This window comes from Macaca fascicularis, chromosome 16, assembly GCF_037993035.2.
Source record: "Macaca fascicularis isolate 582-1 chromosome 16, T2T-MFA8v1.1".
Lineage (NCBI taxonomy): Eukaryota > Metazoa > Chordata > Mammalia > Primates > Cercopithecidae > Macaca > Macaca fascicularis.
In genome coordinates this window covers 51,186,274-51,207,069 of record NC_088390.1, presented here as the reverse complement: position 1 = coordinate 51,207,069, position 20,796 = coordinate 51,186,274, and the positions used below count along the sequence as shown (strand labels likewise).

The 20,796-nt window shown below is 40.6% G+C and overlaps 1 protein-coding gene across 5 annotated transcripts in view; it reads right to left on the bottom strand.

Annotated features, from left to right (window-relative positions):
• SMIM36 (small integral membrane protein 36) overlaps nucleotides 1–19,748 on the bottom strand; it is an 82,823-nt gene extending 63,075 nt beyond the window's left edge. For 3 of the 5 annotated variants that reach the window (XR_012425624.1, XM_074019267.1, XM_074019268.1), the window contains exon 1: nucleotides 19,240–19,748. Coding sequence is in view for 3 of the 5 variants with exons in the window: in XM_074019267.1 (XP_073875368.1) it covers nucleotides 19,349–19,630 (282 nt within the window). In the remaining 2 variants the exon portion in view is untranslated. Of the gene's footprint in view, nucleotides 1–3,732; nucleotides 3,815–19,174 lie in introns of those variants that run through there. The other 2 variants (XM_065531314.2, XR_012425625.1) reach the window with 2 other exon arrangements.
• Between the last annotated feature and the right edge of the window lie 1,048 nt (nucleotides 19,749–20,796).

Here is a 20,796-nt window from a genome sequence, read left to right as displayed (position 1 = left end):
GTCTGTGGTTGTTGGGTCTAAGAACACAACTATTTGCCTATTTATAGTTTATAGAGTAATGTTAATATCTAATATACATTGTACTTGCTAATGAAGTTCTAAGTACTTTATATGTTGTAGTTAATTTAATTCCATAAGCCCTGGAAGGCAGGTATCTACTGTTATCATTCCCATCTTACATATGAGGAAACGGAGGCACTGAAAAATTAGCCACCCAAGATTACATGTCAAGTGAGTTTAGAAGCTAGAGTTTGAACTAGGCAGTATATCTCTAGCATCCATATGTATTCTTATCCATTCTACTATTTTATGCTTAATGTTAATTTCCAGGAATACAGTAGTATTAATTCCTATGTGATATAAAACAATGAATTGAGATGAAGAAAAGAAAGAAAGAGCTTTCTTTTTTTTTTTGAGATGGATTATTGCTCTATTGCCCAGGCTGGAGTGCAATGGTGCGATCTTGGCTCAATGCAACCTCTGCCTACTGGGTTTGAGTGATCCTCCTGCCTTAGCCTCCTGAACAGCTGAAAGTACAGGCCCACACCACCACACACAACTAATTTATTTTTTGTATTTTTAGTAGAGACGCAGTTTCACCATGTTGGTCAGGATGGTCCCAATCTCTTGACCTCATGATCCGCCCACCTCAGCCTCCCAAAGTGTTAGGATTACAGGTGTGAGCCATGGCGCCCCGCCCAGAAAGAGCTTTCTTTTATGGGGAATCTTAGGCAAAATTTCAGAACATATGAGGTTTACTTTGGCATGTTCCTCTCTCCATCTCTGTGTGCTCCTACCTCCATCTGCATCTCTCCTCATGACCCTAAATGTCTAGTAACTTTAGGCCTTTCTAATTCCTCTGATCAGAACTGGCTGACGATGAATGAAGCTCCACATGCCCATTTCACTAGATTCTAGGTAGTGTGGGTTTGGGTTGGGGCCTTGGATGTTGCATTTTTAATAAGCACTCAGGAGATTTTGATGTAACTTGTCACATTTTTAGAAACAGGGCTGGTGTTTCACTACCCATAAGCCTGCATCATTCATACCCTACCCTATATTCTATCCAAAGTGAACTACCGTTCTCCATTCTAAGAATTTCATCTCCAAGTCAAATTTCGATTCCCTGTTCCTTACTTTAACATGAAAGGAAAGCAATGGAATCAGACAAATGAATTCACACTGAAACGAGAATAACTAATATCAGCTCCCTCAAAATTCCCAGAATTGTTTGCATTTTCTTAAAAAGAAGATAATTTGCAACCAATTTAAAGATCAATTGATGGATGAATGAACTCATTTATTTAATTATTTGACAAACATGTGTTGAGCACATACCATGTGCTGGGCACTGAGAATACAAAGGAGAATAAGGCATGGCCTCTGGCTGCGAGTTGCTTACACTAGGGTTGGGAAGAGAGACCAGGAACAAAAGATTCTAGCATAGTGGAAAAGTGTCCATATGGAACAGAAAACCAAACACCGCATGTTCTCACTCACAGGTGGGAACTGAACAATGAGAACACTTGGACACAGGGCCGGGAACATCACACCCTGGGGCCTGTCATGGGGTGGGGGGCAGGGAGGGGATAGCATTAGGAGAAGTACCTAATATAAATGATGAATTAATGGATGTAGCAAACCAACATGGCACATGTATACCTATGTAACAAACCTGCATGTTGTACACATGTACCCTAGAACTTAAAGTATAATAAAAAATAAATAAATAAAAAGGTGTCCCTATGGAGTGTAGGACAGGGTTCTATGGGGTCACAGAACAGGGTTTCCTAATCCGGAGTGGCGGAGAAGGCAAGAGATCAGGAGAGACTACCCTGAGAAGGCACATTGGCTGATCTCTGAAGTTGCCAGCAAAAATTCCAGAGGCTGAAAAAGGGGAGGGTTATGTAAGAAACAGAATACTCAAGAAACACCAGAACAGAGTGAGATGGGGGAGGATAGCAACAAATGAAGCTTGAATACATGGGTGGGGGCCTTTGTAGGAACTGAGGGATGCCCGGGTCAGTCCTTGTGAGTAAATGGGAAGTTCAGCTCACTCGGGCTTTTCTTTCTTCCTTCCAGCAATATCACACACCCTTGGGGAGCCTAGGAAAACATCATAGAAAAGAGAGCGTGGCTTAAGTAAAATTCCAGTTCCTTTCTTCCTTGAGAAATTAGGAGATGCAAGGCTGAGACCCCTTGCAGCTGCCTACTTGGAGGAGTGCTGACAGTCTTTGCTGTTCCGTGGCAAATGGCCAAAAGGAGTCTACACAGAGTGGGGTTTCTAGACCAGCCTCAAACAAGGCTGCTAGCTGAGTCTGATGGGAAGCTGCTGGAAACTTCTGAAAACCCCAGTAAGAGGCGAGGTGAGTAGCTGTCTTTGTCTCCCCTTGATCTTTGGAAATTGAACCTTCAGTTCTTGGAAAATTAAAGCTTTCTTAGGTTGGCTGATGGCAATGACATTGCCTAGTTTTCCTTACTATTTACTTTTTTGGCCTTCAGCCAACATCCCAAAGTCAGTCTCCTGAGTCAGGCCGGGACACTAGTCCCATGTCTGCTGATTCTGCAGTAGAGACTGGAAAAATGTGCCCACTTGATCCTTGCAGGCTGGAAGCACTTGCATTTGCTCTGGCTCCAGGCAGAGGCATCCTGATTGCAGTCTGTTAGCGTGGAGGCTACATCATGAAATGCTCTCCCAAAGTCCCTTTGCCTTTCTTTCAAACACTTACACAACGAACAGAGATTCATTGTAGAAAAATTGGAAATTATACCCAAGCATAAAGAAGAAAATTTTTACAATTTCCCAGGGTTTAATACTGTGCATGCAATTTTAGGACATGTGCTTCTAGACATACATATGTACATTATACTTTTTGTACTGTCATGGGATCATATTGTGTATGTTGTTCAGAAGTGAGCTTTTCTCGCTTAATATTATATGATTATTAGCCTATTACAATGTCAGTATATTTGTTGCTACAGTGAGGACATACTATTCCATTGTAAAGATGCACCATATGTTATTAAACTATTTTCAGTTTTGAACATTTAGCTTGTTGCCAAGGTTTTTCTCTTTATTCATCTTTGTATACACGTCTTAAATTTTTTTCCATAGGGGAAATTTTTGAAAGTGGACCTGCTGGGTCAAATACCTTCAAATTTTAAAGGCTTTACACATATATATCTGATTAAATGGCCCTATAACTTGTATGAATGTGTACACCTGGTAGCAGTATGAGAGTACTCATTTTCCATCATCATCATCATCATCATCATCATCATCATCATCATCATCATGGCTAATGTTTAATGAGCACTTAGTATGGGTCTGGCAAATATCCAAGCATTTTATTCAGAACAACTGATTTAATTGTCACAAGTCTGTGGTAGATACCATGGTTATTCAACATATACAGTGGGGAAACTGCAGCACATAATTATATTCCGAAAACAGAACTCTAAGGCCGGGCATGGTGACTCATGCCTGTAATCCCAGCACTTTGGGAGGCTGAGGCTTGGGAGGCTGAGGCAGGCAGATTACTTGCAGTCAGGAGTTTGAGACCAGCCTGGCCAATGTAGTGAAACCCCGTCTCTACTAAAAATACAAAAATTACCTGAATGTGGTGGTGCATGTTTGTCATTCCAGTTACTCAAGAGGCTGAGGCAGGAGAATCGCTTGAACCCGGGAGATGGAGGTTGCAGTGAGCAGAGATCACTCCTCTACAACCCGCATTTTTCTTGTAACAATATGTCATGGCCATCTCTTCGTGGCAGTTCATGCAGATTACGTCATTTGCAGGTGCACGGCATTCCACTGTATGAATACACCATATTGGTTCATGTGTCTCCCTCATCTTCCCAACCACACTATAAATTTTGCACATCTATAGCTCTTAGCAATCCTATGGCTCTTAGCAAAAGTCTGAGCTCATAGCAAGTGAACACTGAATGGAAAAAGTTGTTTTCTCTAGAGTGTATGTTTTCACCAAAAACCCAAGTGTATTAAATGAAACTGCTAATTGGAGACAACCTACTTCGGGCATTATAAATCTCTAGGCTTTAGTTAATACCATTAGCAACTGGCTGCAGTTGGGTTGGGGGGATCTTGGGGAATCTTATTACTGAGTATTTTTTTTTCTCTTTTTTTTGAGATTGAGTCTCGCTTTGTCACCCAGGCTGAAGTGCAGTGGCGCAATCTCAGCTCACTGCAACCTCCGCCTCCTGGGTTCACACCATTCTCCTGCCTCAGCCTCCCAAGTAGCTGGGACTACGGGCGCCTGCCACCATGCCTGGCTACATTTTTTTTTTTTTTTTTTTAGTAGAGACGGGGTTTCACCGTGTTAGCCAGGATGGTCTCGATCTCCTGACCTCGTGATCTGCCCGCCTCGACCTCCCAAAGTGTTGGGATTACAGATGTGAGCCACCGCGCTTGGCCATTGATGAGTATTTTTGTGGGAGTCATAACACCTTTGAAGTTTACCAGTTAGTTGCATCATCAAAAGCATCTAAAGTAGAGTGGAAAATCACTAGAAAGGCACTTGAGGTCCTGGGTTCTGGCACTGATTCTGCCAGGTGGTATGCTGAGCAGGGTGCTTTTCCTTTCTGTTTCTTTTTGCTGTTACATTAGTGGTTTGGACTGACAGCCATGGGGGCTTTTTCTAGCTTTGACATCTTATGAATTTATAAGCCAGAGCAAAACCCACTTTTGTGAGCCATACGGTAAGAATGGGCCTGACAGCTCATGTTCTCTCAAGAATAATTTTAACTCTTGGTTTGTACACTTGACATTTTTTGAGATAGAAAAATAAAGAAAGGAGAGCATATGATATGGTCTCAGAGTGAGAGTGAGAAGTGAGCCAAATCTGCCGTATGGTCTCCCAGAAACAGTGCAGGGGAAAATCAGTCCATGCTATTTGTTCTTTCCTACTTCAAGCACTTTCCAAACAGATTTGCAACTGAGATTCGAAATGCTGTTATGAGGACCCAGGAATGCTCGAAGTAGGGTCATATGTAAATTTACTTATTTTATTTAGAAAGTGAGAAAAAGGTGTCAACTTGTACATATGCTATGATCATTAAGTATGTAAAATATATACTTAGAACAGCAGAAAATAAAACAATGGTATAGTATAATATGGGTAATGGGATTATGGGTGATTTCTATTTTTTTTTCTCTATACTTTGCTGTATTTTCTCAAAGTTTCCCAAGTGAATGGGCATTACTTTTAGAATCAGAAAAATACAATCAGGCTGGGTGCTGGGCTCCCACCTGTAATCTCAGCACTTTGGAAGGCTGAGACAGGAGGACCTCTTGAGCCCAGGAGTTTAAGATGAGCCTGGGCAACATAGTAAGACCCCATCTCTACAAAAAATTAGCCTGATGTGGTGGTGCTGTAGTTTCAGCTACTGGGGAGACCAAAGTGGGAGGATTACTTGAGCCTGGGGGGTTGAGGCTGCAGTGAGCCATGATTGTACCATTGCTCTTTGGTCTAGGTGACAGAGCAAGACTCTGTCCCCTCACCAAAAAAAAAAAAAAAAAGTGCAGTCAGAAAAAATCTTCAAATATTAATAAAAAATAAGCAAATAATTACACTAAATGCTACTAGAGATCACTTTGAGGAATTAATATCATCATTATCTTCTCTTTCTTTTTTCTTTTTTTTTTTTTTTGAGACGGAGTCTCGCTCTGTCGCTCAGGCTGGAGTGCAGTGAGTGGCGCGATCTCGGCTCACTGCAAGCTCCGCCTCCCGGGCTTACGCCATTCTCCTGCCTCAGCCTCCCGAGTAGCTGGGACCACAGGCGCCAGCCACCTCGCCCGGCTAGTTTTTTGTATTTTTTAGTAGAGACAGGGTTTCACCATGTTCGCCAGGATGGTCTCGATCTCCTGACCTCGTGATCCGCCCGCCTCGGCCTCCCAAAGTGCTGGGATTACAGGCTTGAGCCACCGCGCCCGGCCCATTATCTTCTCTTTCTTTTCCTTTGCTCCAGGTTTCAAGTTTGCCTTAACAAATATGCATTAATTTTAGAAAGAGAAACAACCGCACTAGGGCAGCTATCTACCCCAAATGCATTCTCTCCCTCTTTCTTTTTATTGGAACCCTGATTTTGTTGGAAATGTCAATGTAACAAAAATCTGTACCTTCCAGTCTTCCTTGTAGATAGAAGTAGACATTTAATTAAGTTCTAGCTAACGAAATATAAGCACGCATTGCTGGGTGGGCCTCTCAGCTAGCTAAATGGGCTTGTGCCTGTTTGCCTATGCCCTCCTTCTTCCCTCCTGGCCTCTGACTCAGATGTAAGGTTTGGAACTGCAGCGGCCAACCTTTAACGAGAAGACAACCTCAAAGATTAAGTAGAGCTGATAGAGCAGAAATAAAGGTGCCTGCAATATTAGGGGCATGTTGGAGCCGCTGCAACTGGCTCAGCCACTTTCCTTCAACATCAGAGTGAAAGAGAGAGCAAATTCGGCTGGGCGCAGTGGTGCACGCCTGTAATCCCAGCACTTCAGGAGGGCGAGACGGGCGGATCACGAGGTCAGCAGATGGAGACCATCCTGGCTAACACGGTGAAACTTCATCCCAAGTGAAAACACAAAAAATTAGTCCGGCGTGGTGGTGGGCGCCTGTAGCCCCCGCTACTCGGGAGGCTGAGGCAGGAGAATGGCGTGAACCTGGGAGGCGGAGCTTGCAGTGAGCCGAGATGGCGCCACTGCACTCCAGCCTGGGCGACAGAGCGAGACTCCGTCTCAAAACAAACAAACAAACAAACAAACAAAAAAACAGCAAAAAACAAAAAACAAAATAAAAAAAAAGAAAAAACGAAAGAAAGACAGCAAACTCCTCTTGATCTTTCTTTCTTCTTTCTTTTTCCTCCCTTCCTCCCTTCCTTTTTGCGACGGATTCTTGCTCTGTCACCAGGCTGGAGTGCAATGGCACGATCTCCGCTCACTGCAACCGCCGCCTAGCGGGTTCAAGCAATTCCCCTGCCTCAGCCTCCTGAGTAGCTGGGACTACAGGTGCTCGCTACCACGCCCAGCCAATTTTTTTAATGATATTTTAGTAGAGACGGGGTTTCACCATGTTGGCCAGGATGGTCGCCGTCTCTTGACCTCATACGTTCTTTCTCATGATCTGCCCTCTTGAGCCTCCCAAAGTGCTGGGATTACCGGCACGAGCCACTGCACCCGGCCTCCCCTTGATATTTCAACCACTGTAGCTGTTAGTCATAGCTGAGCACAATTTCTAACGAATACACCCACTTAAAAAAAAAGAAAAAAGAAAAAAACACACACATTAATTCCTAACTACTGCAAACATCTTATAAAAAGGTTTTAGGGGCAATGCAATTGAAATTCACTTAAAAATAAGGAAATAAAAGGCAATGTTCTACTAAAAATTAAGGATGGTCCCTGAAGATCCAATACATCTAATATGTTTTACATTGTCAAAGTTCCATGCACGGTGGCAAATTCATTATTTTTTACATTTGGGGACAATAAGTTTGTTAATACATGCTAGCAACTAGGAAGTCAATGCATCACCATATGCCTGAACTGAGACCATTTGTCATGGTTTACGTTCTTTCTAAAGAGTGCAGAACAGACCTTGACTTGTAGAAGCACCAACGCGGGGACAGTTACTTGAAATGTCAGATGGAAAACATGTTAGCAAATGGGGTGTGTGCGTATATCCTGTGAAAGGAAAGGCCTCAGCCCCCTGTTAAGCTTCCTGCTGCAGCTCCCTGATCAACAACACTGCTGTAGCCACGGGCAGTTTTTCGGGACAAATCCTCCTGTCACTAGTTTCCTCATTCAGGGAGGCCAGGTTGGAAATGAGGAAAGATCAGGAACAAAGAAAGAGGCAGGGTCAAATATGCCATAGCCAAAAGATCCTTGGCAGGTTGTTAATGAACTCCACTCCTCCTTTTGTGCAGGTGAGGCTAGTGCCTCCTAGGAAGTTAGTGTCTGGGCTAAGAATTAGAACCCCATAACCCCAGGCTGCTGCTCCAAGGTGTAGTCTGTAGAATCAGGAATATGGATGAGAATCAAGCACAGGGTCAACTGATGCAGAGCTGTTGGTAGTATCAAGTCAAGGGTTGCAGCTATTTTCCTGGTAGTTCAGTAGAGGCACCTCCACTGAGGAAAAGAAATTTGGGCTGGACGTGGTGGCTCAAGCCTGTAATCCTAGCACTTTGGGAAGCCAAGGCAGGAAGATTGCTTGAGTTCAGGAGTTTGAGGCCAGCCTGGGCAACATAGTGAAACCCTGTCTCTACAAAAAGTACAAAAATTAGCCAGGTGTGGTGGTGCATGCCTGTAGTCCCAGCTACTTAGGAGGCTGAGGTGGGAGGATCTCTTGAGCCTGGGAGGTCAAGGCTGCAGTGACCCAAGATCGCACCACTGCACTCCAGCCTGGGCAGCAGAGGTCTCTCTCTCTCATCAAAAAAAAAAAAAAAGAAAAGAAAAGAAAAAGAAGCAGCTTGGGTAATTTGGAGCTAAAGTGGGCAGAGAGACAGAAGGACTCATCTGTTGATTCACTTTCTCAACCCTCACCTTCCCTGTGCCTGTGGAATTAAGTGTGAATCCTGGCTTTCTCTCCGTAGCCTCATTCATCCCAAGACTACCTGCTGCGCTTTCCCAGCCCTCTATGCCTGGGCACATCGAAACAGCCCAGCTTGTTCTCTACTGTGTCTAGGAACAGTTTCTTTCCATAGGGTAGTATTCTCATGCTACAGTGGATTGTAAAAAGCCTCTCTCCTTTTTCCCATGAGAAACAAAGTCATCCCCAAAGCATGCAGAATTCCTGACATGTTCAGTCGTTTATTGGGTGCTGCGGGGAGTTGAAATAGATGTATGAGACACGCACTCTTTTTTTGAGGTGCTTAAGATCCAGCCAGGAAAAAGAACACAGGAGAAATGACTCGGATTTACAAACTAACAGAAGAGCTTTCCTTTGTGTATTAAAAAACTCAACAAGGAATTCTGCAAAGCATCCTTAGCAATACAAAAACCAAATTTGAAATGCACTGTTTTTAAATTTTTTAAAAAAACTTCCTGGATCAAGTTCTTGGCAAAATTCCCATCCCTACCCATCTAGACCAAAACCTGGGGTTAGATGTGTAAGATTGGAGGTGGATTACTCCCATTACACATAGACAAACTCCAAGGTGATATGGTGGAGTGGTGCAGAGCCGGTCTTCAAAGTGAGGGGTACAAGAAGATTCAAATAATGTACATATAAGTTATAAGAATATGCATATGTGTATATGTAATATATAAGTATATACAAATGTATACTTTTGTATATTTTGTTTGAACACACACACATGCACACACACACACACGAGTACTAAAATTAAAAGTATATAAGTATATACAAAAGTAAGTATAGATAAGTATATACAAATGTGTACTTTTGTATATTTTGTTTGAACACACACACATGCATACACACACATGAGTACTAAAATTATCTTCACTGACAGGCATGCATGATCAAAGGCATTCGAAAGCCACTGGTTTAGAGAATGAGCTTCAGAGTTCCAGTTGCCTAAAATATATGAAGTTGGGAAAATGACGTTACCTCTCAGGGTTACAGTGAAAATTCAGGCAATGTATGCAAAGTGCTTGGTATAGTTTTTTCCTGCCACTTGCTAAGCTTTACAAAGACAAAACTCATGTCTGTTGTGTGCATTGATTGTATCCTTCAGGCCAGGCATAACATCTGCACAAAGTAGGTGCTTTACAAATATTTGTCAAATAGATGAGTGGTCTGTAGGTATATCCAGTTCTTAACTGGACCTCCACCTGCATCTATGTTATACAAGCAACAAAATTGGAGTACACAGAACTGAGAATAACATTATGATGGAAATGACCTTCAACTCACCCTCTGTATAATAGGTAAATCATTCACAAACTTGGGTAATTTATTATTAGAAACAAACTATTTACAACACACCTGACGGCTGATGGTGATTCACCAGCATGCTACAGACCCATGGATTTGAACCACTGCTATAACCATAACTTATTACACTTGGTGATCTAATCTGATTGGATTCTTTCACGAGACACACTCATAAAAATTTCTATGTAAACAGTGCTTCTTTATAAAACCAATAATGGACTGAGTGTGGTGGCTCATGCCTGTAATCCCAGCACTTTGGGTGGCCTAGGTAAGGATCGGTTGAGGACAGGAGTTTGAGACCAGCCTGGGCAACACAGTGAGAACCCTGTCTCTATAATTTTTTTTTTTTTTTTTTTTTTTTTTTTACAAAGGAAATTATGAGGGGGTGGTGGTGAGCACCTCTAGTCCCAGCTACTCGGGAGGGTCACTTGATCCCAGAAGTTCAAGGCTGCCGGGAATTACGATTGCACCACTGCTTTCCAGCCTGGGCTATAAGAGCAAGACCCTGTCTCAGTTTTTTTTTTTTCTTCGAAAAGACCAATAATGGATAAGAAAGAGAAAATGAATATAAAGTCTAAGAGCAGAAGAGATGTAGGTTAAATACAGAGAAACATTCTTGATGGTGAGAGTTGTCAAATCCAGTCTTGCTGCCATTTAAGAAACCAATCATTCCCCTTTGGCCCCTGGATCTTCTGGTTTCCTCCTGATTATGTGTATAATGACTGCTGCATATACATTTTTGTCTCCAAAATTCTATACTATTCATTTTTCTCCCTGCCCCAGTGGCAGACAGCTTTTCACAGATACATTTCCGTATGAGAATGTCTTTATCAATTCTGACAAACAATCCAGATTCCAAATTCCACCGCCACGTTTCCACTGAGCCACGCTTGGGCAATTTTAAGTCCTCCCTTGGAGCAGCACACTTTTCTCTCCCCGGGTCTTCCTGTTTCCTCCAAGTCAAGTCCTTTTCTTCCTAGTGTCTCCTGAGCTTTGTATTGTATGCCTGTCAACTTCAAATTGCAGTTGAGGCCACCAGGCTGGCAATGCGTCAAGCAGAGAACCAGCAGATCCCAGCATATGGCTGGTGTTTAATTAAATAATGGCTGAGTACAGAGAAGCCTTGAGAAAAAAAAAACCATGCGCAGACAACTTCCTACTATCTTGGGAGGATGTGAAATAGCTAAAATCTTTCTTAATCCTGGTGTTACAAAACCCTTATCTGGAACACTGGCAGCCCAAGAAAGTCAAAGTCAAAGTAACTGTGCAACAGAGGTAGATAATAAATGATCTCATACTTTCTGTATCTCAGTCACTAGTGTTTTCAGGGAAGATGGCGTAATGAGAAAGAGACTGTTCTTGCTACTCTTGGGCAATACTTGTCTGTGTCTGCCCTCTAGTTCTCAGGAATTGTTCTAATCAAAGAGATTATGTTATTTTGCACTCCCCGAAAGTGATGGCAGGGAGAGACAGATCTCGAAAGTGTGACTTTTCTGTACCCACCTTGCTGAATCATCCTGTGGCTCTGTATGGATTCTGGGCAGCTATAAAGTTATAGTGTAAACTCAGGACTGAAAGTCAGGATCCCCGGATTCTGCTAATCCCACCCTTTCAACCTGAAGGTGTTCGCATGACAGTCTGAAACTGCCTTGTTTCTAAAATAAAAATAATGGTTCCTCCTCTTACAAATCTTCAGGACGATTAAATGAGGTGCCTGGCACTCATTGAGTGGCTTCTGAAGTGCATATGGGGTATCGGAAGAGACTTGGATACTTTAGGGATAATTCCAAACTGTCTTTGTTTCACTCAAATAGTTTTGTGCTTGAACCCCATAATATCCTGTCTTTGTGATTTGTCCCTAGTCCTCCTCTATGGAACAGAGAGTTTCTTGCCTCTATTCCTCTCAATTATACCTTACATTCCATCTGGCAAAACCACAAGCACATTTTTCTACCAAGAATTTTTTTCTCCTGTATTCTACCCTCTTATTTATTTGAGATGTAGTCTAGCTCTTGTTGCCCAGGCTGGAGTGCAATGGCGTGATCTCGGCTCACCACAACCTCTGCATCCTGGGTTCAAGCGATTCTCCTGCTTTAGCCCCCTGACTAGCTGAAATTACAAGCATGCGCCACCACACCCGGCTAATTATTTGTATTTTTAGTGGAGATGGGGTTTCTCCATGTTGGTCAGGCTATTCTGGAACTCCCGACCTCAGGTGATCTACCCGCCTTGGCCTCCCAAAGTGCTGGGATTACAGGTGTGAACCACCGTGCCCAGCCTACCCTCTTTAAAAACACAACATGGTGGTGTGTGCCTATAATTCCAGCTGCTTGGGAGGCTGAGGCAGGAGGATTGCTTGAACCTAGGAGTTCAAGACCAACCTGGCCAACCTAGTGAAACCCTGTCTCTAAAACAAACACACAACAAAACAAAACAAAACAAAACAAAACCCCCACAATAAATGGTTACTCTGCTTTTACAGCATCTACTTCCTAGGCAACCTCTATCAAGTTTGGCCTTTTAGTTTCTCCCCCAGACTCGAACTCAGCGTAGTGTCACATCCAATAGAATCATGTAACTGACCCTAAAGAGCTTTGACCTGTTAAACAACTCATCGCACATCCTAAACATTCATTTTAGATACTGAATTAGTTTGTTAGGGCTGTCCTAACAACGTACTGCAAACCAAGTGGCTTAAATAATGGAAATTTATTGCCTCACACTTTTGGAGGTTAAAAGTCTGAGGTCAAGGCATCAGCCAGGCCATGTTCCTTTTGAAGGTACTGGGGAAGGATGTATTCCAAGCCTGTCTTCTACATTCTGGTAGTTCCTTGGCTTGTGATTGTGTAACTCCATTCTTCATATGTATGCATGTCTGTGTCCAAAATTCTCCTTTTTATAAGGACACAGTCCTATTGGATTAGGGGCCCACCATACTCCAGTGTGACCTCACCTTAACTAATTATACCGGTAATGACACTATTGCAAAATAAGATTACATCCTGAGGTACAGTGGCTAAGGACTTCAACATATGAATTCTGAGGGGACGAAATTCAACCCGTAACAGACACTACCTTTTCTTTCTAAATTTCTACAGCACGTGACAGCTGTCTAACCTTTCACTCCCCTTCCCCTTAACAACCCCACAAATGTCCTGAGCCATCTCTAGCCAGCAGGTCATGAAGTCTTCTACTTATTTTCATCTTATTTGCTGGTAGTGGCTTTCATTTTTTTGAAATATCACTATATGCCAGATACTTTAGTGTGTGATTCTAAACTTTGTCCATCTTAAGATTATATTCATTTTTTTTTTTTTTTTTAAGAGATGAGGTCTTGCTATGTTGTCTAGCCTTGTTTCAGACTTCTGGGCTCAAGGTACATATGATTTTTTTAGTTGAGGAAAAAGGCTCAGGAAGTTAATTGATGCACAAAATGTTAAACAGGTCGGGCATGGTGGCTCACACCTGTAATCCCAGCACTTTGGGAGGCCGAGGCGGGTGGATCACTTGAGGTCAGGAGTTCAAGATCAGCCTGGTCAACATGACAAAACCCCGTCACTACTAAAAACACAAAAAATTAGCCTGCATGGTGGCATGCACTTGTAATCCCAGTTAATGGGGAGACTGAGGCAGGATAATCACTTGAACCTGGGAGGCAGAGGTTGCAGTGAGCCGAGATCAGGCCATTGCACTCTAGCCTGGGTGACACAGTGAGACTCCCATCAAAAAAAAAAAAAAAAAGGAAGAAAAGAAAAGAAAAAACAAGCTAATTAACAAAAAACACAAAATGCTAAACAGCAGATAGTGACAGAGGGGAAATTGAGTGAGGCTTTTCCAGTATAAAGTTCAGACTTAGTCCAACTCTGTCCTGAAGACATTCTGGAATATCAGGAGACGTTCCAGCCAAATTACAATAATTTATTTTTCTTCTGATGTGACATCTTACTCAGAGGAGAAAATCTGAAAGTCCTTTGGATTAAACAGATGATTATGGAGCAACTTCCTAGGTATCCAATTCTAGCAGAGGAGAGAGATGGGGTTGGTGGAACAACCATGGGTTCACTCTTGCTCTTTAATAGCTGTGAAAAAACAGGTGGTAGGAGGTGACACATCTGGAATTGAGTTCAAATCCTGCTTCTTACATGGGTAAACTGCGTGGCCTTATGCAAACTCGAGCTGTTCTATGAGCCTCCACTTCTTAATCTTTGAACTAGTTTTAGATGTGACTATCTCATAGGGGAGCATGAGGATTAAATGATATCATGAATAAAAGGTATCTGGCATGTAGTGAATTCTTGATAAATCCCCATTTATCTCCCTCCCTTTCCTTGCCTTGAAAGTGTTTGGTTTGGGTCCTTCCCAAAGCTATCATTCAAATTAAGCCAAAACACTACATTTGCTTTAATACAAATGTGCATGATAGAAGAGTAGTGAATTAAAATATACTGGGAAAAGGGAGTCCTAATTCCATAAGGAAAGAAAAATAAGGCAGTATTTGAATGTCACATAAACCTTTTGGTTCTAGCTGGCAAGCCGTTCCACCAGGTCTTAATACCAAAATATTAAAACATTAGGTAGAACCTTGCAGTTGTACAACTTATAATTCCATTAAGAGATAAAGCTATATTTTAAAATAAGACACAATTGATGAAGGTTTAAAATAAAAGCAAGTAAGGAGATCATGCTGCAGAAAGGTAAGTGGTGGGGGCAAATAGGAAAAAGGTGATAATAGGACCTCAGTTCCTGTTTTTATTTTGGTTTGTTTGTTTTCTTCTTTCTTTCTCTTACCTCTGAGGTCAAATATTCTTGGGAAGAAATCACAGTTTCTTCTGGGTTTATTTCCTTGCTGGTATTTATTTATTTATTTTTTATTTTTTTTAGAGACAGGGCCTTGCTCTGTTACCCAGGCTGGAGGGTAGGGAGTAATGTGATCATGGCTCACTGCAGCCTCAAATTCCTTGGCTCAAGCCGTCTTTCTGCCTTATCCTGCTGAGTAGCTGGGACTACAGGTGCCAGCCACCACACTCAGCTAATTCTTTCACTTCTTATAGAGATGGGCACTTGCTATGTTGCCCAGGCTGGTCTCAAACTCTTGGGCTCAAGTGATCCTCTTGCCTCAGCTTTCCATAGTGTTGAGATTACAGGCATGAGTCACTGCTCCTGGTCTGTAAAATTCTTAGTTGTAGTCCTTACAAGATTCTAAAACTTCATTTTATACTGAAAAGATTGTTTTAAATACAGAGAAGTTGCTTCCTTCTTGAAGAACAAGTTGAATGGATTACAAATCAAATGAACCAGAGGCTTGGAATTACTCAATGCCATCTATTCCAACACTTACTTTAGAGTATTTTTAGTTTTTTCCCCTTTTTTCCTCTTCTTTTTCTCTTCCCTGACTTTATTTCTGTTCACCTTATTTGTTGTTGTTGTTACTAGGATTGTTATTATTCGGTTTTTGTTCTCCTTCTCTTTCTTTCTCTTATAATTTATTTTTCTGTCCCCCATCTCTGTTAATCTTTCCTCTTTAGTTGGATCCAATGTGGAATTGAAACATAAGTGAAATACTTTTAAATGAATGTTTACTTCATATTCTTTAAAGATTTTGAAAATTTTATTTTTAATAGGAATCCAAGAGAGAAGAATATTTTATATTCTTAACTTCAATATTAGATGCATTGAACATTTTATATTTCTCTCTCGGAAAAAGCTGAATTCATTATTATTATTTTCATTACTTTCTTGTGGTGCACTAATTTTTTTCTCCACATATATATTTTATCTATATATAGACACATATATATTTTGTCTAACAAAATATATATAGACACATATATATTTTGTCTAACAAAATATATATACATATATATTGTCTAACAAAATATATATACATATATATTGTCTAACAAAATATATATAGACACATATATATTTTGTCTAACAAATATATAGACAAATATATGTCTTATTATATATTATATATATCTCATTATATATATTCACTGATCACATATTTGCTGATTATATAATAATTATATGTAACTATGCATAAATTATTATGTACATACTTTTATATAATATATAATAATATATAGTATAATATATAATGTATATAATAATATAAAATATATTATATATAATTACATATAATATGTAATTAATATATATATTATATATTATATATTATATGTAATATATAATATGATTATATATAATATATAATATATAGTATGTAATTACATATCATATATTATATCTTATCATTAAATATAATATATAATTACATATTATATGTAATCATATATATCATTATATATAATACATAATTATATAAAATTATATAATACATAATTACATATATAATATATAATATAATACATAATTAGATAATATAATGTATTATATTATATAATATATAATATATATCATATATTATTATACATTATATATAATATATAATTATATACAATATATGTATGTATATTATATATTATATTATATATGTACATAATATAAAATTATATATACATTATACATATTATATATGATATATAATATTGTATATAATTATATGTATATGATTATAGGTATATAATTACATACATATATTATATATAATTATATACATAATTATATATTCACTGGTTGGATATAAAATCAGTGAATAGATCACTGAATATATATAATGAGAAATTTAATATATATTGAATGTATAATATATATATTTTATGGGTGTTTATATATAGTCCCATGAAATATATACGTTCAATATGTGTATTCTGTCTATATATTCCCATAAAATATATACATATTTTATGTATATATTCATAGGAATATATATATATGAGAACCTGCCCTTTTCTTAATGTGAGCTTCATCTGAACTAACCTTATTTCTTTCCCTTTCATGGAAATATAAGTATATAATATATAAAGGGTAGGTTCTTAGAAGCTGCCTGTGAATTTATGGTGTTTCCTCTTTCAGTTTATATTTTCATTATAAAAGTGAAGATGGTGGCCGAGCACAGTGGCTCACGCCTGTTAAACCCAGCACTTTGGGAGGCCGAGGCAGGCCTGAAGTCAGGAGTTCGAGACCAGCCTGGCCAATGTGGTGAAACCCTGTGTCTACTAAAAATACAAAAATTAGCCATGTGTGGTGGCAGATGCCTGTAATCCCAGCTACTCGGGAGGCTGAGGCAGGAGAATTGCTTGAATCCGGGAGGCAGAGGTTGCAGTGAGCCGAGATTGTGCCATTGCACTTCAGCCTGGGCAATAAGAGCAAGAGCAAGACTCCGTCTCAGAAAAAAACAAAAACAAAAACAAAAAAGTGAAGATGGCTTCTTGCTCATAAAAGAAATAAATATCCTCTGAATGGTTTTCAATATAGTTTTCAAATCATGTATTTAAGAGAAAATAGAATGTTCTGATAAAATAAGAAACAAATTAAATTAAAAATAAACATCAAAACCTGAAAACCAAGTAACTGGGATTATCTTCACGTTTGTTACAGACACTTAACAATCCAAAGGCAAAACATTGCTCATTGTCAAAGCTGGCAGGGCAGGCTGGCCAGGCCCTCCTCTTCAGTTTTCTACAGGAGAAACAGAAATGGAATTTCTCATGTTTTCTTCACATGTTGGACACCATCAGACCTTCACAATCAATGGACTCTATAATTTGTTTGCTTTTAAGCTTTGTTTTTGTTATTTCTTCTGTCTAAAAAGCCATCTCCTGTCCTACCCTTCAAGATTCCGACATACTTTTGTTCTTCTGGAAAAATGACTATTTATCTTTTAAGACAAATCATCTTATCTTTGGTACCTGAGTCTAAGATGAAATTGGCCATTCAACATTATTCCAATATTACTTGAGTATCTTCTGTGTGTCAGACACTCATGTCTCTGCGGACTCCTGCCCCCTATGCAGACTTCTAGCAGAGGATCTGCAAAGCTGTCTTATCTTTCATTGTCTAAGTCATGCCTGAACCTGCTTCCTTCTGTTGGGCAGCAAAGATCAGATGGCAGGGTCATGACACTTTTCTCTTCACTTCCACATAGGTCCTGATGGAAAGAAGGGGTTTAGTAAATCTCGAAGTAAGTACATAAGTCTCTCTGAGCTCAGGAAAGGGAGGGTTAATAAAAATACACAAAATGGAGATAATAATTCAAAAATTTTGGAAATAGACTAATGAACAGGGGAAAAACATACAATTCAACATCAACAATGAGAGTGAAGAGAGAGCAGGTAGTGTTCTGGGGACAGATACACCGAGCTGTGGGACCTGAGAATTATTTCAATGAGTTTTCAATAACTTTGTATTGGATCAGGCCGGCTTTGAGGATTGGAGACTAAACTTTTTGATGAGGCATATGGAAGGAAATATTATCAGTGATCATCATCATAGCTAACCCTGTGTGTCAAGAACTGTCTCAAGTGCTTTTGGTGAATTAACTCATTTAAATAGCCCCAAACCTTCTCTGTCCAGTCACTATCCCTGAGGCATAAAGAGGTGACTCAGCTTAACCATGGCCACACAGCTAGCCAGTAGAAGAGGCGGGATTTGAATCCAGGCTCCAAGCTTTGTTGCTTTAGTTGTATGTATTCCTTATTCTGTCTCAGAATTGGGAATAGAATGTGAAGAGCTGGTAGCTACAGAAATAATAATGTTCTGAAGTCTGAACAAGTTCAGTGGGGTTGCCTTGACTGGGTGCAGTGGCTCACATCTATAATCCCAGCATTTTGTGAGGCTGAGGCAGGAGGATTGCTTGAGGCCAGGAATTCAATACCAGCCTGGGCAACATAGTGAAATACCATCTTTACAAAAAAAAAAAAAAAAAAAGCCTGGCATGGTGGCATGACCCTATAGTCCCAGCTACATGGGAGGCAGAAGCGGGAAGGTTGCTTGAGCCCAGTTCAAGGCTTCAGTGAGCTATGATCATGCTGCTGCACTCAAGCACAGGCAACAGAGCAAGACTCTGTCTCTTAAAGAAAAGAAAAACAACAACAAAAAAGTGGTTGCCTTGAAAAGAAAGAATTTGCAAAGAATAGGCTTGACCGGAGTTAGTCTCATTCCTCATCATACACACACAGACATGCACACACACTCACACGCACACCCCCACACTCTATTGCATCCTTTCTCAAAAGTCAGTCTCTCCTGTGAGTTGCAAGGACAGCAACATCAGAAATGTATCAGTAACCAACTCCATTATACTATAGTATTGCTGACATTTTGCATCTGAAGAATTTGACTAAAGACCACTTTGGGCTTCTTACCTTAAACAGTTGCTTTTGTCACAAAGAAAGTGATGAGAAAACAGCAAGTAAGACAGAACTCTCACCTTCTTTCCCAAGCGGGACACATGTACCGAGAGAATTGGAGCCACGATAGGGAGCAGTTTGTCTCTATGGAAAGTCTAGTGGTCTCTCCCCAGTGTCCTTTAGCCAGCCTCATACCATGGTGCTTTTCTTCCCTAGTGGAGCAGGATCCCCCAAAGAAAGTCCAGGCCCCTTTGGCCAGTGGGGCCCAGGGGCACTTGGCTGCATCACCACCAACCGGATGGAGGGCTGGGCCTCAAGTGTGGCCTCGGGCGCGTACTCCTTACTGGGATCCTTGCCTCGGCAGTCGTATAGCACGCAGGAGATGAGGAAGACCAGGAGCAAGATGACGTAGCTCGCAACTAGGATGATCAGGTTCAAGGTGACAGGGTCGATCTCCAGGTAGAATTCCATCACTTCTCCCAAGGCGAAGAAGCGGGTCTAGAGAAAGGCAACTGGGGTCAGTTTGGGCATTGCAGAGAGCAGACCTTAGAGCATCGGAATAGCTACATTGGCTCTGGAGTAAAAATACATTAATCCCTACTGCTCCAGGAGACCTCGAGGATTAAAGCTGCTCGGTTTAATATCTTAAGCTTGCTGTTAATACCACAGCCACCAAAACACAGAAGCTGTCTCTCATCAGTTCACCTACAGAGAGAGAAAGAGAGAGAGAGAGAGAGAGAGAGAGAGAGAGAGATGGCTCATGAGTTACTGGATCATGGTATATAAGTAGAGCATTCACATAATTCAGCACCCACACAGGCAGTTTGGTGAGCAAAAGTAAGTACTGCTAATAAGCACTCCAAGATGACAGCTAAAAAACTGGATTGTCCGGGACAATTGTGTTGTCTTTGTATAAGGCATGTTTAGTGCCACGTATGGAGTGATTTGGAAGATCAGGTCAGTAGGCTTTGGAAGTAGATGTGATTCTTCAACAAGAAGAAGATACTGGTGCCTGATATTTCCACCCTTTCTTCATTCGTTGCCATATTTCTCATTAGTTAATTTAAAGCTACTTTTTGAGTACTTACTTCCTGTGTTTCAGACACTTCACTAAGCAAAGGGGATATGGCAGTGACAAGACGGAGAAGCAGGTAGTCTAGCAGGAAACATAGCCTTTAAACAGATAATTGCACAATTCGCCATTTAAGAACAGTGGAAATCAGTTTATAAGGGACAAATAGAGGGTAAGAGGACAGCATGTCCCAGTGTGGGTCAAAAAAGCTTCCACGCAGAAGCGACATTTAACCTATGACCTGAAGGATAAGTAGAATTTAGCTAAGTGAGAAGAGACAGGGAAGATTCTTCTAGCCACAAAGAACTGCATATGTGAAGACCCGAGCAGAAAGGAACCTGGAAAATTGCAAGCACTGAAACAAGGGCAGTGTGACTGGAGCATAAAGAGAATGGGAGCACAAGGTTGGAGAGGTAGGCAGGGGCCAGAAGGCACAGGCACTTGTGGGCCATACTCAGGACTTTAGATATGATCCTAGAGCAATGGGATGCAATGCTGCTTTTGTGCAGGGGAATGACACTATTGAATTTGCATTTTAAAGAGATTCCCCAAGGCTCCCTCAAGG